Genomic DNA, 12082 nt, shown 5'->3' with positions numbered 1-12082 from the left:
AGACAAACTAATACAAGAACTATATCAGTAGCTTATGATACCACATCAGTTAATATAATTGATACTGAACCACAGTTAGCTTATACTGTGAGTATTAGTGTATTGCTATTGAGTGATGTAGGACTAATTGAAGGACCAGCAATTCACACTTCCCTAACAAGTTAGTTCTATAGCTACTTGTACAATATATCCATGCTTTATTTTTACTAGTGCCACCTACAAATACCAGTAGTGCTGATGATGATAGTGTTCCTATAGCAGCAGTAATAGTTCCAACGTCGTTAATAATGATTTTCTTTTTGGTGGTGTTACTTGTGTGTATTGTTATTGTAGTTTGGTATAAAAAAAAGTCCAAAAAGTTTGACATAAAGTAAAAAATGTAATGCTTACAATTTATGTATCTATGTCATTATAGTAAAGCCAATGAACTCAGTGTAGCACCTAATGCAGGATATGGTTTAGTAGCAATTGCTAATACTTCTGCAACACAGTAAGAATCATCTACTTAACTAAAAGTTTGTATATGACATTTTTGATAGAAATAATGAAGGAATGTATGAGAGGATTGATGAATATTTATATGAACCAATAGATGATAAAGTTGTGCAGCAAAAAGAAGAAGATACACCAATTGTAGGAGACAGTGTTGATAATATACCAATAGCCAACTGTCCTGCATATGCTACCAGTCCTATTACTGCTCAAAGTAATCCTAATTTTTATGTTCATACTCACATTATGTGTTTTTATTATTATCCTTGATTAGCTTCTAGTCCCAATCAAGGAGAGACAAATGAGGAGCAAGATGTTGATGAGTATGAAAATATGTCTTAAAGTGCTTTAATTGATTTATAAATTTTGACCAAGTGTGATTTAAATAATAATTAATAGTGTTGATGCAGTTTTAAATAATTATTTTTTTTAAGTTTATGCTATTGCTCACTCACTAATCCCCTTTTATGATAACTCTTGAGTATCAATAGTTCTCGTAAGACATGCACAAATTAACATTGGCTAGTATAACATCATGAAACTCATTAGTGTCCTTTGATTATCGTTAAAATCATTCCATAGTAGCAGCAGCACAATATTTATGCTGATTAACACTGTCATATGCATTATAGATCCACATACATACACTAGAACTGACATGAGCACACATATGCACCAGAACTAATTGACACACACAAATTCATACACAACTACCAGTATTACAAACTGTTTGTGTGCACATTGAACTAACAGTTCATATCACTGGTAAATTGATGACTTAGCACAATATTAATGTATGAGTAAGCATAAAAAATTTAAAAAACAAGATTAAGTAGGATTCTAGAGCAAATTTGTAAAAAAAGTAGTGGAAACAAGGGTAAGTAGGATTCCAAATGACCAACAAAGATACAAAATAAAAATCCTACTCTCATGACACAAATTCTACTAATGTAAGAAATTACAGGTCACCTTGCAATAGTAGAGTAGAATTTGCATCATGAGAGTAATTTTAATTTTTATGTTCTTGTTTATGTTAATTGATTTTAAAAATAATAATTGTAATATTTTCTTCAGATTGCTATTGTGGTGAATAGTTATGAAACCCTGGAACCTCCACCAAGCATAGCTAGAGTCAGCGACCATGTTCCATACAGATCAATTATTCGGACACTAGTATTATAGGAAAACCTGCGTATTTTAACTCAATTTTTTTGCAAATAATACATCTTACCTATTTATGCCTGCGTACCACTTTTGGACTTGGAATGATTTCTGGAAAGAAAGTTATGGAGACAAAACCAACTGTGTCCGTAGACTGCAGACTTCAATAATTATTACCATTTTACGGACAGGGGCTCTAAAAAATACACAGGCGCAAGAGCGATAATTTTGACCTCTTACATAAACATATCAACCCTTACTCTAATCAACAAAATTGTCAGAGGAAAGACCTTCTTCTCCACAAGTAAAAGAAAAGGGCCAAGACTAGCACACTCAGATTATCAGTTTACGGAAGTGTACGGACCATGTGTTTTACTTGAAATTTGGTTTGAAAGTGCTAAACTCTAGTTAAACTGTGTGGAAATTCACTCTTAAGGCTGTAAATTGTGCCTGGGAAGTTGCAACTGAGGTAAAAACACATTTATAACTGATTATACTTATTATTTCTTCCTTTCTTAGGGATAATCAGGATAGATACTCCTTATTAGACAATTAGGTATGGGGAAGGGCCTATGTGCTCATCATGTGCCTCATAGCTCTCATTAGATGCAGTTCATTGTGATCAGCCTCATGGCTTGTTGTAATGATGCAGATACAAACGTTTTAGTCAATTTTTTTGTTATTATAATGACGACACTGTGGTGCTGTTGTTATTGTTTATGGCACACTTGCATGAGTAACGAGCGAATTTATTGGTGTGCCATTGGCAAGCTCAGTAGTGATAATGGGTGGATGGAAATTTAGAGAGGCATTTACTATAATAATCAAAATTTAATAGGTTAATGATAATAATTAAAATTAATGCCATTCAACTAAAAATTGCTGCCAATCGAAAAGATGCACATTAATGAAGAGCATAATAGTTTGTGTTTAAGTGCATATATAATTGCTGGGCTTGGCATACACAGTTTTTAGTTTACAATTTCAATGAAAATTATTTAGTGAACAATTTTTAGGTACATGTATGTTTAAGAATGGCTTCTGAAAAATTCTGTGTCTCTAAGACTGACTGTTTGAAAGCCTGCCCTGGCCCAAGCCCATTTTGAAATGATTGATAAGTGTGTTACTATTATCTTATCATCATCATCATGTTTTAGAGCCTGTAGATATTCAACCACAGTCAGATTATGAGTCACAGGATTCAAACAAGAAGATTGACTGAAGAAAGGTAAAATAATCAAAGTCCCTGTTGAAAAATTAATGTTTGTAGTGATAATAGTCAAGATGGTAGCATACTGCATGATTATAATGGTTTGGATGATAGCATTTTAGTAGTATTCTATGTACTGTTATTGTTAACAGTATTGTTACATTTAATGTAATTATTAGATGTTATTTATGTTGTACTGTATAAGTGGTTTTTTCAGGGACAGTTTCCTTCATGAGCCACAAAAATGAAAGCTGCTAAATGAATTGGTTAATAATAAACATAACACATCTTGCCTTTTATAAAATATAATTCCCTGAAGAAATCATTATGATTATGGTATACATCTCTAATAAAATGCAATCATAACCTTTTTATTTTAGTTATAATCCTACGATAATTATGCTGCTTCAATAGCCAAATTAAAACCGAAGAAAAATTGGCTTTCCTGTATTTGGCAACACCCTAAAGACTGCTGCATTACTGGAAGAAAAAGTGATGGCGCCTCAGGTCACCACGTAGAGCATACATTATTATCTGAACAATAAAACTTTTTCATAATATACAAAAGTTAATGTGACCCAATACAAATAAACTTATTAGTTCAATACTTATTACAAATGTCACACATCCAATCATCAATATCATCAAGTTCACTTTCTTTTATCCCAGCACAAGAGCAATGGTACCATTCCTGACATAAATCACACATGATCATCATTTTATCATAATTTTCTGGCAATCTGCAATAACAGAAGATTTTTACTTCATAGTATAGTCTCCTAGGTCGTGGGAGTGGTTCAACTTTTTGTTTTGGGAATGGTATTAGACTTTTATTAACGAAACACTTGTATAAGTGATTTCTTAGTTGACCCTGATCAAAACATGAATTCTCTGGATTGTTTCCTAAACAAAGCTCAACAGCATAAGCGATAGAAAACAGGGCACAGTCAGTATAGCCTTCTTGCTGTTGTACTGCTAATGTTTCAATTTTTAGAGATTTTAAAAACGTATGATATCGATATACATGTGAAATGAGATTCACTGTTGCCTTTCTTAACCTTGAGTACAATTGCAAAGAATCCATAACTGTTACTGTGCCTGGTGTCATAGCACATGTGCATATCCAGTGATTCTTTCCTAGAAAAAATTATTTTGCTTGTTTTAGATAAAAGCAGAATAATAACTAACCAACGAAGAGAAGTTGAATTGCAGGATAAGAACTTATAACATCAAAATTCATTTTCTTTTCCAACAATGTATCTTGCCAACCAGAAATGTGAGGATATTGTAGCTTGAGAAGAACTTGGGCAGCATTAATTATATTGTCAGTGAGAGGAACAGTAGATTTCAGTGATTCTTTGTCTGCATTATACAGTTTTAAATCTTTGATCCACCACTGATCAAGATCTATTGTAAAAATAATTTTTATCAAAAATGTGCTAGATGCAAATGAGGAGGCTGTGTTCAATACAATTAGGAATTTATAATCAATTATGATTTGTGCCTGTCTACACTGATTGCAATGCAAAAAATTTTTACAACATGCATGAACTCCTGCTTAATAATTTATACTCACATGCATCTTCTTTGTCTTTAAGTGAACTACATGCAGATCTAGAGCTACCTATTAGAATGTTGAAGAATGATTAATAAATGTACATGTACATGTAAATACGTATTTACATGTACATACCTTTCGTCCCTCCTATACTCTGATTTATTGATTCACAATCTGACAGTTCAACGTAATCATCTATTAATTATTATAAACATAATAACAAATCATGCATGATGCACCTCTTGCTCTTGTATACTGTTCTGACTCATAATCTGACTGTGGCTGAATATCTAAAGGCTCTAAACAACAATAATAACAACAATGACAATAATAACTTACTCTTCTTTCGTCCTCTTATTCCTATTCCTGTTTTTGTAGAAGGTACTGACTCATAATCGGACTGTGGATGAATATCAACAAGCTCTAAACAACAATAATAACAACAACAACAACAATGATAATAACTTACTCTTCTTCTGTCCTCTTGTTCCTGTTTTTGTAGAAGGCTCTGACTCATCATCTGACTGTGGCTGAATATCTACAAGCTCTAAACAACAATAATAACAACAACAACAACAATGATAATAACTTACTCTTCTTCCGTCCTCTTCTTCCTGTTTTTGTTGAAGGCTCTGACTCATCATCTGACTGTGGCTGAATATCAACAAGCTCTAAACAACAATAATAACAACAATAACGATAATAACAACAATAATAATAACTTACTCTTCTTCCGTCCTCTTGTTTTCGTAGAAGGTTCTGACTCATAATCGGACTGTGGCTGAATATCAACAAGCTCTAAACAACAACAATAACAACAACAACAACAATAATAATAACTTACTCTTCTTCCGTCCTCTTGTTTTTGTAGAAGGCTCTGACTCATAATCGGACTGTGGCTGAATATCTACAAGCTCTAAACAACAATAATAACAACAACAACAACAATAATAATAACTTACTCTTCTTCCGTCCTCTTGTTCCTGTTTTTGTAGAAGGCTCTGACTCATCATCTGACTGTGGCTGAATATCAACAAGCTCTAAACAACAACAATAACAACAACAACAACAATAATAACTTACTCTTCTTCCGTCCTCTTGTTCCTGTTTTTGTAGAAGGCTCTGACTCATAATCGGACTGAGGCTGAATATCTACAAGCTCTAAACAACAACAATAACAACAACAACAACAATAATAATAACTTACTCTTCTTCCGTCCTCTTGTTTTTGTAGAAGGCTCTGACTCATAATCGGACTGAGGCTGAATATCTACAAGCTCTAAACAACAATAATAACAACAACAACAATAATAATAACTTACTCTTCTTCCGTCCTCTTGTTCCTGTTTTTGTAGAAGGCTCTGACTCATAATCGGACTGAGGCTGAATATCTACAAGCTCTAAGCAGCAATAACAACAACAACAACAATAATAATAACTTACTCTTCTTCCGTCCTCTTGTTTTTGTAGAAGGCTCTGACTCATAATCGGACTGAGGCTGAATATCTACAAGCTCTAAACAACAATAATAACAACAACAACAATAATAATAACTTACTCTTCTTCCGTCCTCTTGTTCCTGTTTTTGTAGAAGGCTCTGACTCATAATGGGACTGTGGCTGAATATCTACAAGCTCTAAGCAGCAATAACAACAACAACAACAATAATAATAACTTACTCTTCTTCCGTCCTCTTGTTCCTGTTTTTGTTGAAGGCTCTGACTCATAATCGGATTGTGGCTGAATATCCACAAGCTCTAAACAACAATAACAACAACAATAACGATAATAACAACAATAATAATAACTTACTCTTCTTCCGTCCTCTTCCTGTTTTTGTTGAAGGCTCTGACTCATAATCGGACTGTGGCTGAATATCTACAAGCTCTAAACAACAATAATAACAACAACAATAACAACAACAACAACAATAATAACTTACTCTTCTTCCGTCCTCTTGCTCCTGTTTTTGTAGAAGGCTCTGACTCATAATCAGACTGTGGCTGAATATCTACAAGCTCTAAACAACAATAACAACAACAACAATAATAACTTACTCTTCTTCTGTCCTCTTCCTGTTTTTGTAGAAGGCTCTGACTCATAATCGGATTGTGGCTGAATATCAACAAGCTCTAAACAACAATAATAACAACAACAATAACGATAATAACAACAACAATAACTTACTCTTATTCCGTCCTCTTGTTCCTGTTTTTGTAGAAGGCTCTGACTCATAATCGGACTGTGGCTGAATATCTACAAGCTCTAAACAACAATAACAACAACAACAACAATAATGATAATAAAAACAATAATAATAACTTACTCTTCTTCCGTCCTCTTCCTGTTTTTGTTGAAGGTTCTGACTCATAATTGGACTGTGGCTGAATATCAACAAGCTCTAAACAACAATAATAACAACAACAATAACGATAATAACAACAACAATAACTTACTCTTCTTCCGTCCTCTTGTTCCTGTTTCTGTTGAAGGCTCTGACTCATAATCGGACTGTGGCTGAATATCTACAAGCTCTAAACAACAATAATAATAACAACAACAATAATAACTTACTCTTCTTCTGTCCTCTTGTTCCTGTTTTCGTAGAAGGCTCTGACTCATAATCTGACTGTGATTCTAATTCATGTAATTGTACATAAAACATCAGAAATTAAATTTGCAGTACAATACCTTTTCCTCTCCATTCAGCATAAGAACAATCTAACTCAAAATCTGACTGAACATTTAATTCACAATCACTTTCAACTTCACTTTGAAAACCATCACTATCCTCTAAAATAACTTGATTTTTTGCAAATGATACTTTGACGCCAGATGCTTTCGACTGCTGCACTTTTTGCTTCCTTAATCGATCTTGTTTCCTCATTTCTTTTAGTCGAGCCTCGTGCTGTTTCTTCTCTTCCTTGTCTTTCATTAATCTAATGCTATCCTGACTTGTAAGAACTTTGCATAACGCCTTTTCATCTACTTGTGACTTTCTTGGAGATACAGGAGGAATAAGAAACCTTGAAATTTTGGAACTATCATGACTTGGTGCAACAGAACTTTCTTTAAATGACCTAGAACTTCTCTCTAGAAGGTGTTTTTCAAAACCATCTAATGACTCATCAAGTTCACTATGAGCAGATTTGCTAACATCATGACAACAACTACGAGATGGGCTATACAAAGGAAGGTGCTTGATGCCATTCTTACGAGCCAAATTGGCAGGTTGAAAGACAGAAAACTTTTCTTCTGAATCAGGCTCTGTAATCGATACATATTTCTCTAACACAGACTTATTAAGTGGACATATTCCTGTTACTTTAAAACTAGACTGAATATTCTTTACTGAAAATGCCCTAGCCCAAGCTTCAGAAAAAATTCCAGAAAAATCATAAAGGGATAAAGTTGCTTTTTCAGGGTTATCAACAAAAAACTCATGGCAAAGATGTCTCCATGCTACTTTTAGAGGCCCAAAGCAACCCTTATCAAGTGCCTGAGTAATGTGGGTCGTGTTTGGTGGAAGAACAAATATAATAACTTTATGAGAGGCAGCTAAGCGAATGGTTTCTGGAGAGTAATGTGTAGCATGCCCATCCATCAGTAAAAGAAGTGGTCGAACTTGTGGGGCATACAATAAGAAATGTTCTCTGAACCAATAATAAAAAAGATCCTTTGTCATCCAACCATTTTCAGAGAGCCCATATAAAGTACCAGGCACTTCATTTTTTGTTAGCTCTGGATTAAGGGACTTTCGTTTGAATATAACAAATGGAGGGATGGCATAGCCAGCAGCACAGGTACAAGCATGAACAGTCACTTGAGCTTTAGTGTTGGATGTTATATAGCTGGGGTTTTTTGATCCTTTTTTATCTACAATTTTCAAACATTTGGGATTCAATGGCATCCCAGTTTCATCACAATTAAAAATGTGGACTGGTCTATTTAGAATGTCATTATCTGTCAATGTTTCTTCTAGTGTGTCAAAGTACTTATTCAAAATTACTGGATCAGTTGCGGCAGCTCGAACATATGACAGTGGCATAGCCATTTTTAGAGTCATTTGGGGATGCCTTTTGCAGAAGCGTTCCCACCACCCATTTGTAACTGAAGTACAAATACCACGAGCGCTGACAATTCTTTCAACTAATGCCAAGACTTGCCTCTTTGTACGAGGATAACCTATCTTTGCAGTTTTAATCAAAAAACTAGCCAGTTCTTCCTCTTCTTCAAAACTTAAATAAGGGCTAGGGCCAGGGCGGGCTTCAAAGTCAGTTTTGCCCGTCACTCTGTCATGTAGAGTAGACTTAGGGACAGAGTACTTCTCAGAAGCCATTCTTAATGACATAGTACCTAAAAAAATTATATTAATTCCAACATTGCTTAAATACAGTATACTGAAGCTGGAAAATTTGGAAGGATTAAACTTTCACAGATCCACTCAAAAATCATATACATGGATTTATAATTTTCACAAATCCAAGCACTCCACCACTTGAAATGTATTACCATATACATACAGTGGAAACCTTTGAAGGGAATTAAATTTGGCAAATTTGGTGCTTTGATAGCCATTCGCCAAAATAAAATCTGCCATTTTGATCCAATATACGCATGCTCAATGGCACATGGCCATTAATTTGCCAAAATAAAATTTACCAATCACCAAATTTCAGCAATTTGCCAAATTTAACTTCCTCCAAAATTTCCTGCTTTCAGTATCTAGAATTTTAATCTGAAACAAAACATGAAATCAGCAAAAGTTAAGTCCCTCAAAAGTTTCCAGCTATACAGTATGTAAACCATAAAAACAATAGAACCTATTCTTTGCCTATGCAAAGAGTAAGCAAGGCTAATAATTATTTTGTGAATAAAAATACCTTCCTCAACAGCTTTTGCAGCCTTTTGCATACTTTTGTCATTCCATTTTCGGTATGATCTACGAGGCTGTCCAAGAAGCACACTATCATCAAGACAAGGGCTATGTTGTGCTTGCACTTTGCTTCTTACAATTCTTTTCACAAGTGGTGGATGTGGAAACATCAGTAACCTAAGTGTTTACTAAAATAATTTCAATCAAAATTGAAAACTAAAAACAGTGCATGCATTGTAGCAACAAGTCTGGAAATGCATTCTATAAAATGCATTCTAGGAATGTGGCTATGATGTCCAAAAATCACCTAGCTATTCCATTATGCAAGTTATTTTATTATTCATACACTATGCACATCAATTTATATTGCAATAGTTTAATGAATATTAATATCAAGCAATCCACCCGCATCAGCCCTGCCTGTAAAATTTGAAAAGGAAACAAAGGATCTAATTGAGGGGCATCATTATGTTACCTTGATGTGCATCTTTTTAAGTGGCAGCCATTTTAAATTAAATGGAGTCAATTTTAATTCCAATTTGATTATTCTGGCATAATGCTCCTCTAAAATTCCCCCCATTATTCTTACCTCGGTTTGGAAACTTCTCAGGAACAAATTACAAAAGAGTGAATCAAGCAGAGTGAATTTCACCACAGTTAACCGAACTTTAAGCACGCTTCAGCCAAATTTCAAGTAAAACACATGGTCCGTACACTTCCGTAAACTGATAATCTGAGTGTGCTAGTCTTGTCCCTTTTCTTTTACTTGTGGAGAAGAAGGTCTTTCCTCTGACAATTTTGTTGATTAGAGTAAGGGTTGATATGTTTATGTAAGAGGTCAAAATTATCGCTCTTGCGCCTGTGTATTTTTTAGAGCCCTTGTCCGTAAAATGGTAATAATTATTGAAGTCTGCAGTCTACGGACACCGTTGGTTTTGTCTCCATAACTTTCTTTCCAGAAATCATTCCAAGTCCAAAAGTGGTACGCAGGCATAAATAGGTAAGATGTATTATTTGCAAAAAAATTGAGTTAAAATACGCAGGTTTTCCTATAATACTAGTGTCCGAATAATTGATCTGTATGGAACATGGTCGCTGACTCTAGTTAAGTTGATTTTTCCATAGACGGGAGGGTGTGGCTAAAATTGAGCTAAATTGTCCGCCATGCATGTTGGGTGGCAAGTACATGGGTGGTGGAATGGGAAGAATGCAGTAAAAAATCTGAATAAATTCTACAGCTGGCATTCCAGGCTAATGCAAGGTATAAGATGAAGATATTGAGTGAACAAGTCTCTATAATATTCTACAGCGAAGTATATTCTACAGCGAAGTATGATATCTGTTTGATGAAAAATTCTAGTTTACTGATCAAGACCGCCGTTTTACCAGTTTTGACCAGGTTTGAAGCCCACGCTAGTGGTACCTTTGGAATCTTCTGGTAAAGAAAAGGTCCTCTGAGAAGTCTGGTAAGCATAGTAAGCATTGTGGCTGCATAATTTAGCTGATCCTATTAATAACGCTATGGTTACTAGCTCGGCGTTACTAATTACGCTAACGCTTTAGTAACTACACAGGCTACTATTTTTGCTTATTAGTTGTAATGTCCTTGTTGTTTCTCTTATCATTGGTACTTCATGTATCATGTCTAGAGTTTGGTTCACTACCTCCTCGTCCAACTACTGGTCAGTATTTAATATCATCAATTTTATTATAGACTAAGACTGGTAGGTGTAAGATTGTTTCTTGGTGAGGAGAATGTGACTATTGCTAATTTCTCAATGATAGCTGCTGGTCTGATTCATGATTTTGATATAGATGGGCCTGGTAATGGTGTTGGTGTTACTGGTAGTTCTGATGGTCAGAATGATGGTTTGTGGTGTCAGAGTTCTCTTAATCAGAATATGATAGGAACATGGTATTACCCTAATGGAGCAACTGTATCGGATTCCTATGGCTACAACTCTGGTCCTATGTATGCCAGCAACAGTGCTACTGGTCAAATTGGTTTGTTAAGAAAAAAAGGAATAGCAAGTGTTCAAGGACTATACAGTTGTGTTATACCAAATGAAGAAGGAATCAATCAGACACTGTATGTTGCTGCTTATGGTAATACTGATTTCCTTAAAGATGGTGGTAAGCTTAAAACATTAGAATACATTTATTCAAATTTCTCATTGTACAGAGCTTCCAATGATTGATGGTAGTGGTCCCTCCTTCCAGCTCCTCTCATCAGTTGATGCTGATCCTCCAGTGTTTAGTTTATCATTTAATGTCACTAATAGATCACCAACAATAGTCACTTGCTCTGTTGATAATGGAAACCAGTTTAATGTATCTGAAAATGATCTGATACGTACTGTAACACCAGTTAATAATGATGTACAAGTACAAGTATCAGTAATATTTAGAATGAGAGTGTCTGGCCTGTATAAATGTTCTGTTACTACTGACAGAATTACAACTGCACCTTTAGTATCTACTAATATGGCAATGAGGAATGTTAGTGGTAAGTACATGTATATATTATATGCAATTCTTTGATTATATTAAATGATACCTTTCTTTCTAAAGTAACTGGATCTCCATCGAATTTGACCTACAGCAGAATAAGTCTTCTCTCAGTTACACTAGGCTGGTCTCCCTCAGCAGTGATTAGTGCTACTCCTCAGTATCATGTCTTTGTTAATAACAGTAATGGTATTATTATGAATGATAATGCTACAAATACTGAGCTGTCTCTCTCATTACGTCCTGATGATGAATATAATATTAGACTAGTAGCTAC

The 12082-nt window shown here is 34.7% G+C and overlaps 3 protein-coding genes and 1 long non-coding RNA gene across 21 annotated transcripts in view; 3 read left to right on the top strand and 1 right to left on the bottom strand.

Annotated features, from left to right (window-relative positions):
* The window catches only part of LOC109581464 (hemicentin-1-like), a 9123-nt gene extending 8289 nt beyond the window's left edge, over window positions 1-834 (top strand). Inside the window, exons 18-21 of the mRNA XM_019995589.1 lie at window positions 334-370; window positions 416-490; window positions 540-706; window positions 767-834. Of these exons, the coding sequence (XP_019851148.1) occupies window positions 334-370; window positions 416-490; window positions 540-706; window positions 767-834 (347 nt within the window). The remainder of the gene's footprint in view (window positions 1-333; window positions 371-415; window positions 491-539; window positions 707-766) is intronic.
* A 745-nt stretch (window positions 835-1579) lies between these two features.
* Window positions 1580-3382, top strand: LOC109581490 (uncharacterized). Its single transcript, XR_002184654.1, has 4 exons — window positions 1580-2122; window positions 2173-2209; window positions 2670-2881; window positions 3244-3382. It is a non-coding gene; the product is annotated as an uncharacterized LOC109581490 (long non-coding RNA).
* Window positions 3383-3393: 11 nt separating this feature from the next.
* Window positions 3394-10165, bottom strand: LOC109581489 (uncharacterized). 18 transcript variants are annotated; one of them, XM_019995622.1, is made up of 27 exons: window positions 9887-10165; window positions 9305-9474; window positions 7113-8777; window positions 6996-7058; window positions 6878-6955; window positions 6748-6822; window positions 6609-6686; window positions 6479-6553; window positions 6364-6441; window positions 6234-6308; window positions 6101-6178; window positions 5980-6057; window positions 5865-5936; window positions 5744-5821; window positions 5629-5700; window positions 5505-5582; window positions 5384-5461; window positions 5266-5337; window positions 5148-5219; window positions 5015-5092; window positions 4891-4968; window positions 4761-4844; window positions 4661-4720; window positions 4557-4616; window positions 4440-4487; window positions 4052-4270; window positions 3394-4000 (listed from the first exon to the last, which is right to left on the bottom strand). In XM_019995622.1, the coding sequence occupies exons 2-27, from the start codon at window positions 9465-9467 to the stop codon at window positions 3465-3467; spliced, it is 4191 nt and encodes a 1396-aa protein (XP_019851181.1). In that variant the 5' UTR covers window positions 9468-9474; window positions 9887-10165; the 3' UTR covers window positions 3394-3464. The 18 variants fall into 18 exon arrangements, with proteins under 18 accessions (XP_019851181.1, XP_019851183.1, XP_019851182.1 ...); XM_019995624.1 differs by lacking the exon at window positions 5148-5219; XM_019995623.1 differs by lacking the exon at window positions 5266-5337.
* Window positions 10166-10881: 716 nt separating this feature from the next.
* The window catches only part of LOC109581463 (phosphatidylinositol phosphatase PTPRQ-like), a 7935-nt gene continuing 6734 nt past the window's right edge, over window positions 10882-12082 (top strand). The window contains exons 1-4 of the mRNA XM_019995587.1: window positions 10882-10979; window positions 11026-11430; window positions 11480-11803; window positions 11869-12077. Of these exons, the coding sequence (XP_019851146.1) occupies window positions 10898-10979; window positions 11026-11430; window positions 11480-11803; window positions 11869-12077 (1020 nt within the window). The 5' untranslated portion in view covers window positions 10882-10897. The remainder of the gene's footprint in view (window positions 10980-11025; window positions 11431-11479; window positions 11804-11868; window positions 12078-12082) is intronic.

This window comes from Amphimedon queenslandica, unplaced genomic scaffold, assembly GCF_000090795.2.
Source record: "Amphimedon queenslandica unplaced genomic scaffold, v1.1 AMPQUscaffold_13437, whole genome shotgun sequence".
Classification (NCBI taxonomy): domain Eukaryota; kingdom Metazoa; phylum Porifera; class Demospongiae; order Haplosclerida; family Niphatidae; genus Amphimedon; species Amphimedon queenslandica.
The sequence above is the reverse complement of the archived record's forward strand: the minus strand, read 5'-3'. Positions and strand labels throughout refer to the sequence as shown.

Excerpts from the sequence above, each read along its gene's own strand:
- LOC109581489 (XM_019995622.1), bottom strand. The coding sequence starts at position 9,467 with ATGTTTCCACATCCACCACTTGTGAAAAGAATTGTAAGAAGCAAAGTG. Across the intron at positions 6,823-6,877 it reads AACAAGAGGACGGAAGAAGA|AGCTTGTTGATATTCAGCCA; the intron begins GTAAGTTATTGT and ends ATTGTTGTTTAG. Across the intron at positions 5,937-5,979 it reads AACAAGAGGACGGAAGAAGA|AGCTTGTAGATATTCAGCCT; the intron begins GTAAGTTATTAT and ends ATTGTTGTTTAG.